We start from the raw sequence: 12,107 nt of genomic DNA on the forward strand, positions 1-12,107 counted from the left end.
CCTTTCTCGATGGTAAATACTGATGAGAAATATTCATTTAAGATTTCACTCATCTCTTGTGGCTCTGCACGGAGACGACCTTGTTGATATTTAAGAGACCCTATGATCTCTCTAGTTACTCTTTTGCCCTCATGTACTTACAAATCTCTTTAGATTCTCCTTTTAAACTGCCAAAGCTGTCTCATGTCCTCTTTTAGACCTTCTGATTTCTCTTTTAAATGTACTCTGACACCCTCTATACTCTTCAAGGAATTCACTTTATCCCAGCTGCCTACACATGTCATATGCCTCCTCCTTTTATTCATCAGGGCATCAATAACTATAGTCATCCAGGGTTCCCTACTCCTGCCAGCCTTACCCTTCATTCTAACAGGAACATGCTGGCCCTGAACCCTCATTAACTCAGTTTTGAAAGTTTCCCACTTACTAGACATCCCTTTGCCTGTAAATAGCCTCCCCAATCAATGTTTGAAAGATCCTGTCTAAGACCATCAAACTTTGCCTTGCCCCAATTTAGAACTTTAACTATCCTTTACCATAGCTATCTAAAAACTAATTGAATTATGGTCAATGGACACTTCCATCACTTGCCCTGCCTTATTTCCCAAAAAGAGGTCAAGTTTGCCACCTCTTTAGGATGCCCATCTACATACTGCATGAGAAACTCTTTCTGAACACACTTAACAAATTTCTCTCCATCCAACTCTCTCCGTTCTTGATTTTTTACCAAAATGCAACACTTCACATTTATCCACATTAAACTCCATCTGCTGCTTCTCAACCATTGACCCAATCAATCAAGATTTCTTTGTTACCTTAGATAACCTCCTTCACTATCCACGATATCACCAATGCTGGTGTCATCTGCAATCTTACTAACCACGCCTCTTAAATTCTCATTCAAATTGTTTATTAATGACAAACAAAAGTCTATGCAGAACCAATCTCCGTGGAATACCACTGGTCACTGGCCTCCAGTCCGAAAAACAACCCTCCACCACCACCCACAGTCTCCTACCATAAAGCAAATTATGAATCCAATTGGCAAGTCCACCCTGAATGTCATGTGTTCTAACTTTACTAATCAGTCCACCAGGCAGAACCTTGTCAAAGGCTTTACTAAACTCCAAATAAACACCATCTATCACTCTGCCCTCTTTGAACTTAATCAAGTTTGTGAGTGATTTCCCTCACACAAAGCCACGCTGACTATCCCTAATCAGTCCTTGCCCCTCCAGGTCCATGTAAACCCTACCTTTCAGAATCACCTTCAGATGACCCATTGAGATGAGGTTGGACAAGGGGAGGTTCAACTGGAGGATAAACCCCAGTATGGCCTGGATGGGCCGAACGGCCTGCCTGCTGTATAATTCTATACAAACACCCCCCGCTCTCTATTTGTTCTCCATTACAGCATCTCCCCGCCTGCGTGAGCCTTCTCTCACCTGAGGACGTTCCAGGCGCTGGATAAATGTCACTTGTTGTTGAGCTCCCTTGTTGCCCCGGCAACCGAACGGTCGCAGCCCGCCCCGCGTAGCTTCTCCTATTGGTCCGCTCCCCGGCGCGGGGTTTCCGCCACCACCCCCTGGCCCCGCCTCCGGAGAGGGTCACCTGACCATTCAGTGCGCCGGCGCGAGACTGAGAGGCGGACGTGGAAGGGAGAATGGCGATGAAGGTTCATGTGGAATATTGGTAATGAATCATGTGTAATACTTTATACACACCCGCGTGTGGGGGGGGCGTCTGTGTCTGTGTGTGGGGGGGGGGGGGGGGGGTGTCTGTGTCTGTGTCTCTGTGTGTGTGTCTCTGTGTGTGTGTGTGTGTGTGTGTGTGTGGGGGGGGTGTGTGTGTGTGTGTGTGTGTGTGGGGGGGGGTGTGTGTGGGGGGGGGTGTCTGTGTGTGTCGGGGGGGGTTGCGTCTGTGTGTGTCTGGGGGGGGGGAGTTGCGCCTGTGTGTGTCTGGGGGGGGGGGGTTGCGCCTGTGTGTGTCTGGGGGGGGGGGGTTGCGCCTGTGTGTGTCTGGGGGGGGGGGGGGGTTGCGCCTGTGTGTGTCTGGGGGGGGGGGGTTGCGCCTGTGTGTGTCTGGGGGGGGGGGGTTGCGCCTGTGTGTGTCGGGGGGGGGGGGTTGCGCCTGTGTGTGTCTGGGGGGGGGGGGGGGTTGCGCCTGTGTGTGTCTGGGGGGGGTTTGTGGCTCAGGAATGTTGGCACTGCTCGTGCCAATCCAACTATTGTCCTCTCACTCTCTGGCGCCTGGAGCATAGTCTTATGAACATGGGCCTTGTGATTGCACTCCTAAACACTGCTGCGCTCTTCCAAGGTTTCTACATCAGCTCTACTTGATGCCAGTGAGTTCCAGCAGTTCTCTTCATCCATTTTTGGATCCAAACTGAGATGTATAGTATGGAAACGCGCCTTTTGGTCTGATGCGTCCATGCTGACCAGATATCCCAACCTAATCTAGTCCCATTTCCCAGCATTTGGTTCATATCCCCCTAAACCCCCTAAATGTTACACCAGCCTCCACTTCTCTGGCTGTTCATTATGTATACTCACCATCCTCTGCCTGAAAAAATTGCACCTCTGATACCTTTTAAATCTTTACCCTCTCAACTCCGGGAGAATGATCTTGTCGGTTTACCATATCCATGCCCCTCATGATTTTAGAAACCTCTATAAGGTCACCCTTCATGCTATAAGGAAAACAGCCCCAGCCTATTCAGCCTCTCCCTATAGCTTAAACCAACCAAACCTGTCAACATTCTTGTAAATCTTTTCTGAACCCTTTCAACATCCCCAGCATTTTTCTGATAGGGAGATTAGAATTGCATACAATATTCCAAAAGTGGCCTAACCAATGTCCTGTACAGCTGCAACATGACCTCCCATTTCCTATACTCAATGCTCTGACCAATAAAGGAAAGCATAGAAGAGAGGGCATTTTCAGGGCTGACAGGCAGGGCAGGGCGTGAGGCTTATATGGGTTGGAAGGGATTGAAGGGAACGGGTTTTCTCTAGTCTGTGGTTCTCAAAAAGCACAGCCGATCAGGCAGCATCCAAGGAGCAGGAGAATCGACATTTTGGATGTTAGCCCTTCATATTCCCTATACTGGATTAGTGGTGCTGGAAGAGCACAGCAGTTCAGGCAGCATCCAACGAGCAGCGAAATCGACGTTTCGGACAAAAGCCCTTCTTCAGGAATAAAGGCAGTGAGCCTGAAGCGTGGAGAGATAAGCTAGAGGAGGGTGGGGGTGGTGAGAGAGTAGCATAGAGTACAATGGGTGAGTGGGGGAGGAGATGAAGGTGATAGGTCAATGAGGAGAGGGTGGAGTGGATCGGTGGAAAAGAAGATAGGCAGGTAGGACAAGTCAAGGAGACAGTAACTGAGCTGGAAGTTTGAAACTAGGATGAGGTGGGGGAAGGGGAAATGAGGAAGCTGTTGAAGTCGACATTGATGCCCTGGGGTTGAAGTGTTCCGAGGCGGAAGATGAGGCGTTCTTCCTCCAGGTGTCTGGTGGTGAGGGAGCGGCGGTGAAGGAGGCCCAGGACCTCCATGTCCTCGGCAGAGTGGGAGGGGGAGTTGAAATGTTGGGCCACTGGGCGGTTTGGTTGATTGGTGCGGGTGTCTCGGAGATGTTCCCTAAAGCGCTCTGCTAGGAGGCGCCCAGTCTCCCCAATGTAGAGGAGACCACATCGGGAGCAACGGATACAATAAATGATATTAGTGGATGTGCAGGTGAAACTTTGATGGATGTGGAAGGCTCCTTTAGGGCCTTGGATAGAGGTGTGGGCACAGGTTTTACAGTTCCTGCGGTGGCAGGGGAAAGTGCCAGAATGGGAGGGTGGGTCGTAGAGGGGTGTGGACCTGACCAGGTAGTCACGGAGGGAACGGTCTTTACGGAAGGCGGAAAGGGGTGGGGAGGGAAATATATCCCTGGTGGTGGGGTCTTTTTGGAGGTGGGTGTGCTCTTCCAGCACCACTAATCCAGTATTTGGTTTTCAGCATCTGCAGTCATTGTTTTTACCTTCATATTCCCTAGTCTTGTGTTTACAGGGCACAGAGGCCTGAGGGACCTGTCACCTGCTCCTGTCTCTTGAGCCATGAATGAGATCAGAATGAAAATTTCCAACAAAAACAACCTTGTAGAGCATTGCTGTGATGATGGTTACCAAGAAGTCTCTGGTAGTGTCAGCTGCTGTTTTGTAATTGTTTAATTAAGGTCTGTTGTGCATGAAATAACATGCAGGGTGGGGCAAGTGACATTCTAGTACTGTTACTGGGTGACATGCTATTGGAATGTGAGTTCATACCTACATTTTTCTGTACACAGCTCAGTAAAACAACAAATCCTCAAAATTGGTTATTTACTTAATGGAAGGTTCATTTCCAGACGTTTCGTCACCCTACTAGGTATCATCTACAGTGGGCCTCCAGGCGAAGCACTGTTGATAATTCCTGCTTTCTATTTATATGTTTGGGTTTCTTTGGATTGATGACATCATTCCTGTGGTGATGCCATTTCCTGTTCTCATGGGGTGGTAGATGGGGTCTAATTCAATGTGATTAGATTAGATTCCCCTACAGTGTGGAAACAGGCCCTTTGGTCCAACAAGTCCACACTGACTCTCTGAAGAGTAACCCACCCAGACCCATTTCCCTCTGACTAATGCATCTAACAGTTATTTGTTGATAGAGTACTGGTTGGAATGACAATAGGTGCAGGAGTAGGCCATTCTGCCCTTCGAGTCAGCACCACAAGAAACAGGATAGAGCACTGTTACAAAGGAAAGCTGCTCAAGGAGACATTGAGCAATAGCAGAAGATGGTTGCAATCCATCAACCTCTGGGTTATGGGCCCAGCACACTCCTGCTGCGCCACTCTGCTGCTATGCTTCTAGGAATTCTAGTGCGTGTCTCTGGCTCGTCCTAGGATGGATGTGACTCCCAGACTACTCAGATGGACATAGAAATGACTGCCAGACTATTCAGACCCCTTGGCATTATGTTAGCCCACAAACCCACCAACACACTAAAACAGCAGCTAATGAACTTGAAACCACCAGGATACGTGAACATCAACTAGCCACAAAACGACATGACCCTCTCTCACTCGTATCCTCACATACGGATGAGGAAGGACACCACTTCGACTGGGACAACACATCCATCCTAGGACAAGCCAAACACAGACATGCACGAGAATTCCTAAAAGCATGGCATTCCAACTGGAACTCTATTAACAAACACGCAGAGTTAGACACCATCTACCATCCCTGAAAGAAAGAACAGGAAATGATGTCACAGCATGAAATGACATCACCAACCCAAAGAAACCCAAACACATAGATAGAAAGCAGGAATTATCAACAGTGCTTCGCCTGGAGGCCTACTGAAGATGTTACCTAGTAGGGTGACGAAATGTCTGGAAATGAACCTTCCAGCTCAGTGAGCAAACCTACATCCTTGGTTATTTACTGTTCATCATAGAATGCTGGGGAATAACGGAAATAATACATTGAGCTTGGTCTTATTTATGGGATTTGTTCATGTGAATATCCTGTGAACTACAGAAGGCAGTTCAGACATAGTGACATGTGATACATTGAGTTTGAACAAATCTGATAGTGCAGTGCCCCCTCAGTTTCTTCCCCCTCATTCTTACTGATGTTGCAGCCTGGATTAAGTGTTCAAGTCTCTGGCTAAGTCCTGAATTCCTGGCTTTCCAACTCGAACTGTGAGCACTTCCCCACTGGACCAAGGCTAAGGAGAAATCTAACATGGTGTGACAGACCCACAGGAATTCAGGATGTTAATTGGGGGAGCAAGGTGACTCAGGATTATTGTTGAGAATTTTAATTATGTATGACACTTCTGTCAGATAATTGCACTGGCTGTTGAGGTAGTGTTAATAAATCTGCTGTCATACCTTTTGCAAAGTTTAAGGTAAACTCCATTCTTGTTTTTTGTAGTGATGGATGAGGATACGGCAACCGCTATCAGGAACTCTCCAGCACCATCAAGGAGAAGTTTCCTGATGCGGAGGTCTCTGGAGACGTTGGGAGGAAAGGTAATACAATACATTAATATCTTCTTTCAGGTGGATTGCTGTAATGATTGTAGATTTGCTTATTTCTCTTATTGATGGCGAAGAACTTTCAATGGTGTGCACTTTTATAGATGAACACCAATAAACATGAAATCTGTGACCTTAGGAATTCCTCTGCTCAGAATAGCCATTTGGCTAATCTACAAGCATGCATTCAAATGATTCCATCCCTCAGGCATATTTCACATACAGTAGATGCTATTGAACAGCCCTATCTCTGGGTGGGAAAACAAATGTCTAGCCAGTTTACACAGCAAGATTCCACAAGAGGTAGAATACTGTTTATGGTGCCATACAATGGAAGGGGAATGTTTTCACTGTATTTTAATGCTGTGCTCTTGCCTTTAGAAAGAGATTAACACCATGGGTATGGGAATACATGACCCACCTCTCCAATGCCATTTTAATTTAACCCTCCTCCTTTCGCTACTTTTCCTTCACTCTGTTGCTGGTGCACTGACCCTAATGGGCTGTGTCTGTAAATTTTCTTTTCATTAGAAACATGAATGATTTGGCAATAGATTAGAAACTAAATCTGGAGGTTGTAGTAGTATCTCCTGACAGAAAAATAAAACACTCAGCCGAGAAATGGGGTGGAATGTATTATTTCCCGCTTGAACTCCTTGTTAACAAAAATGACTAAAGTTGGGCACTTACTTTATTTCTTCATTTGTCTGCCTTTATATTCTGTGGTTTGGTTTATTTTTCTGTGTTTTAAGATGGCACCAGAGAGTGAAAAGTTTTATATTATGTTGCCAATGTATTTTGTAATAAGATAATTGTAACAAATAAATCCTATTATATTCTAATTTAGTTCTCTCTCTCTTTCCCTACCCTCCCTTCATTTGTTATTGTTGCATTGCACTTATTGCTTAATTAGTCAAATCTATGATTTAGTGGTGGGTATTTTTTAAAAAGAAATGGTAAGTTTAGATTAGATTACTTACAGTGTGGAAACAGGCCCTTTGGCCCAACAAGTCCACACCAACCCGCCGAAGCGCAACCCACCCATTCCCCTACATTTACCCTTTTACCTAACACTACGGGCAATTTAGCATGGCCAATTCACCTGACCTGCACATCTTTGGACTGTGGGAGGAAACCGGAGCACCCGGAGGAAACCCACGCAGACACAGGGAGAATGTGCAAACTCCACACAGACAGTCGCCTGAGGCAGGAATTGAACCCAGGTCTCTGGCGCTGTGAGGCAGCAGTGCTAACTACTGTGCCACCATGCCGCCCGGAGGCTATCTGGAGTTCTGGAGGCTATCGTGGCACTATGATGTTGTCCCTACTTCTGGGCAAGAACACCTGGGTTTGAGTTTCACTTGCTCCAAAGGTGTATTGCTGCACACCACACCACCCACTTTCTCCTTTTATCCACTGTCTGGAAGCTCCTGGGCATTCCAGCCTACTGTAAGGCAGTGGGACTTCATAATGGCGACCTCGTTATGTGGGAGTTACCTACTGTCCATTAGAAACCCAGGGGTAAGAGCACCTGCTCACAGTCCCGTGTAACTGTAGGTTGAGGTGATCCACAGACTCCCAGCCCAATTGTTTATTTTGTGCTACTAAACAAAAGAAAATCCAAGGAACTGTAGATACTGGAAATCAGAAACAGTGTCATTTCAGCATCTGATTCCAGCTTCACATTTTCTATTCGGGGACCCTGCAGCCTTCAGGGCTCAGTATCATGTTCAATAATTTTAGGCTTTAGCACCATCTCCCGTGTCTTTACCCCAACCCCCACACACGAAACCCTGTCATCTCATGGGTTGCTACCACAAACAACCCATTATCAGCTGCTAACAATCCCCATTAGCAGGTTTTGATTCTCCCAGGCTGACCTTGACCCATTCACTTCTTTGTCATCTTTCCCTCGGTGTTTTCATGAGGACCAAGATTAGACCATTCAGTCATTTGAGCCTGTTTCTTCAATCTGCAAAAATGATGTAACAGGGGATTGTGGTCAAAGGCTGGGCCAATCACTCCATGGCATAGTTTACAGCACTATCTTCATTAAGTACTCTTAGGCGCGTTGTAATTTGTGTGTTTCGATGATATTTTCTTTCTCTGACTTCAGGCAGCTTTGAGATTGAAATCAATGGGAAGCTGATCTTTTCCAAGCTAGAAACCAGTGGCTTTCCTTACACTGATGATGTAAGTAGACATTTTAATCCTTTCAAAATTGAATCAGATTTGGTTGCCCCTTGCTCCATATCCTGGAGAATTTGCCAGAATCTTAGCACTGAAATAAACCAACAACTTCACTTTTAGAGTCATGGAGGTCTACACCGCAGGAAAAGGGCCTTCTGCAGCAGTTAAAAGCAACCTCCCAAGTATTTGAATCCCACTTTCCAACACTTGGCCTTATCAAGCTCCATTGAAGAATCATCTGTTCATCTGCATTGACTGATTATATAATGTTTGCAACCTTACCTGGCTTTGTTCCATATTTGTGCAAGGTTTGTGAAGGTTTGTAGCTCAGGTTGAGGTTTATGGTGTAGGTTTGCTATCCAGACGTTTCATTACCTGGCTAGGTAACATCATCAGTGGTGACCTCCAAGTGAAGCGAAGCTGTTGTCTCCTGCTTTCTATTTATGTCTTTTTCCTGGATGGGGTTCCTGGGGTTTGTGGTGATGTCATTTCCTGTTCGTTTTCTGAGGGGTTGACAGATGGTATCTAGATCTGTGTGTTTGTTTATGGTGTTGTGGTTGGAGTGCCACGCCTCTAGGAATTCTCTGGCATGTCTTTGCTTAGCCTGTCCCAGGGTAGATGTGTTGTTCAGCCAGAAACCCTAACCACCTTGCCATACATCAAAGAAGTTTCAGAAGTGACAGCCAGACTACTAAGACCCCTCGGAATCCTAGTAGCACACAAACCCACCAACACTCTCAAACAAAAACTAACAAACCTAAAAGACCCAGTACATCCCATGGACAAAACCAACATCATCTACAAAATTCCTTGCAAGGACTGCCACAAACACTACGTAGGACAAACAGGAAGAAAGTTAGCCACCAGGATACACAAACACCAGCTAGCCACAAAAAGACACGACCCTCTCTCCCTCGTAGCCCTACATACGGATGAAAAAAACCACCATTTTGACTGGGACAACACATCTATCCTGGGACAGGCTAAGCAAAGACATGCCAGAGAATTCCTAGAGGCCTGGTACTCCAAACACAATGCCATAAACAAACGCATAGATCTAGATACCATCTATCAACCCCTCAGAAAACGAACAGGAAATGACATCACCACAAACCCCAGGAACCCCATCCAGGAAAAAGACATAAATAGAAAGCAGGAGACAACAGCTTCGCTTCACTTGGAGGTCACCACTGATGATGTTACCTAGCCAGGTAATGAAACGTCTGGATAGCAAACCAACAGCTCAGCGAGCAAACCTACACCCTAAACCCCCTTTGTTCTATATCTCTGTAAATTCCTCCAACCAATCCTCCAATCATTCTGCTTCTCCAGTTCTGGCCTTTGTGCTTCCTGATTCTAATCACCCAGCATTGGCAGTCATGCTTTTATTTGCTTCAGTACTAAGTTCTGGAATTGTATTCAGACATCTTTCCCTTCCTCCTCCTCCTTTGCTTCACATCTGAAAATAAACTTAAACCTTCACCTTTCTGTCCAAATGTCTCCTGACACAGTTTTGCACTGAACTTCATTTGATTGCTTCTTTGAAAAGCTTTGTGACATTTGACTGTGTTGAAGGTGTGCTATAAGTTCTCAATGTTGTTGTACTTGCTTAACAATATGCTCCAGGGAGGTATTCTTCAGGAAGTGTCTATATATAAGTACATAGAGCAGTACAGCACAGTACAAGCCCTTCAGACCATGATATTGTGCCGAACGTTTATCTTAATGTAAGATCAACATATGCTTGTCCAGCAGTCACTTAATACTCTAGTACCACCACTTCTGGCAGTGCATTGCATGCCCCCACCACTCTTTGCAAAGAACCTACTTCTGATATCTCCCCTAAACCTCCTTCCAATCACTGTAAAATTACCCCTCGTGACAGCCATTTCTGCCTGGGGAATAGTCTCTAGTTATCTACTCTATCTCTGCCTCTCATTACCTTGTGCACCTCAATCAAGTCACCTCTCTTCCGTCTTCTCTCCAGTGTGAAAAGCCAAAGCTCACTCCATCTGTACTCTTAATACAAGCCCTTCAATCCAGGCAGCATCCTGGTAAATCTCCTCTGCACCTTCTTTAAAACATCGATATCCTACCAACATGACTAAGCAAAATGAACCTGAAGAATGCAGTTGATACCTATTGCACCTTTGTGTAGCTTGCTAAACAGGTAACCTGAGGAGTGGTTTTTCAAGTTGTGTTGGTTACTCCCCTCTCTTACAGGTCCTCAGTGCAGTCCAGAAAGCCAGCGATGGAGAAGAAGTACAGAAAATTGTCAAGAGTCAGGCTCCTTGTGTCATCGTGTAGCTCAACCTAAATGATGCTTCCTGTCTATCTGCTGCTAATCTGTCATATTTTCAGAATTTAAACTTGCCTTGAAGTCTGTTCTAGTCTAGATCCTGAAGATGTAAAAACAGTGGAGGCCCAGGGGAGTGTGACGTTCGGCTTTTTATTGTCAGACTCCAGGATTACCAGTGGATCATTTATTCTTCGAAGCTGTCGTGACCAGACAGTTTAGATTTCTCCGGTAGCTCATTCTGCTTTATGAATAATTTGTCAGTGCTGCTTCTCTGAGCTTATCAGACAAGTGCATTTTTAAAATAATTCTCCCATCCAAACTAGCGCACGTGTTAACACACACACATACACAGTTCCTCCTTGGCTTCTTGAGCAGATGCTTCAGGCATTTAGTTAATCCTAGGATTATGCCAGGGTTGCTCTTAAATACAGTACGATATTGCCTTGTCCACTCCCTCATCTAGCTGAAATCAGGGCCCATGAATGAAAGTAACCAGATTCTGTTGTGCAGTTACTGAGAATCTGAAAGGCTGATTGGTTTGCACTGATCATTGTCTTTCAGTCAGGCAGCACCCACAGAGCAGGAGAATGTTGATTGCTGTCCAACTGACTTGTCTGACCACAGTTGATGTAAAATAAAACAATGATCAGGAATTCTGTCAACTGACACTTCCACTAACCCCCTCCCAGACTGCTCACCAAACAGGAAGATGTGATAATCTGTGGCACATCTCCCAGCATGATGAGCAGGTCAGATCAATGCACCAAACTCAAATGCCTATGGTCTCAATGTTGCTGCTCTGATGTTCTGGTTGATCTGTTAAACAGGAGACACTACGTTCGACCATGCTGAGAGAGGCAGGTTTCTCTCCTTCCCTTCTATCGGTGAGGAGTCTTAGTTGCATAATTGATGTCAGTCTGTGCATGGTGGCTGAGAAGTGTAATATTATCCTCTTGTTTGGGAGGGTGCTGTGTCTTTGCTTTCTTTGCGGCTGTGGACATCATTGGGATTTTCTGAAAAATCTGCTGAACTATTGAAATTGTTGACCTGCTGCAGCTTTAGAATTTGGATCTATGAATGACTATTTTAACTAAAATTAATGGTTAAATTATGAAAAGAAACAGATGCCAATTTCTAATGGCAGAGCAGGTTTACAACTTAAGTAATTGTATTTTAAAATGTAAGAATTATGCTTTTCAAACTTTTCTGTATTTCAAATATAATTGAAATATCTATATGCTAACAGAATTCGTGTCTTTCGTTTGTTTAAAAAAAAGCAAAAGTGTTGAACATCGAAGTCAGGAGTTCAGCTAGCACTCACAAGAACTAGGATCCCAGAGTTCTTGCTGGAAGTTCTTCAGGTGTGAGGGTGTAGAATACAGTATACTCTAGGAGACTTCAATATTGATAGCAAAGAGTGGCTCTGCAGCAACACTGTTGGCCAAGCCCTTAAGAACATAGCTGCTAGACTCAAGGTGCCAACCAAGAGAGAAAGATCTACCTAATCTTGTTCTCACCTGTCATCGATTCTTCATCAGATGAGGGAGG

General features: G+C 45.3%; 1 protein-coding gene across 1 annotated transcript; it reads left to right on the forward strand.

Moving 5' to 3' along the window:
- Window positions 1-1,589: 1,589 nt before the first annotated feature.
- selenow2a (selenoprotein W, 2a) lies at window positions 1,590-11,807 on the forward strand. The gene is made up of 4 exons (XM_072561178.1): window positions 1,590-1,692; window positions 5,967-6,064; window positions 8,187-8,263; window positions 10,484-11,807. The coding sequence occupies exons 1-4, from the start codon at window positions 1,664-1,666 to the stop codon at window positions 10,565-10,567; spliced, it is 288 nt and encodes a 95-aa protein (XP_072417279.1). The 5' UTR covers window positions 1,590-1,663; the 3' UTR covers window positions 10,568-11,807.
- Window positions 11,808-12,107: the final 300 nt, after the last annotated feature.

This window comes from Chiloscyllium punctatum, chromosome 42 (assembly GCF_047496795.1).
Source record: "Chiloscyllium punctatum isolate Juve2018m chromosome 42, sChiPun1.3, whole genome shotgun sequence".
Taxonomy (NCBI): domain Eukaryota; kingdom Metazoa; phylum Chordata; class Chondrichthyes; order Orectolobiformes; family Hemiscylliidae; genus Chiloscyllium; species Chiloscyllium punctatum.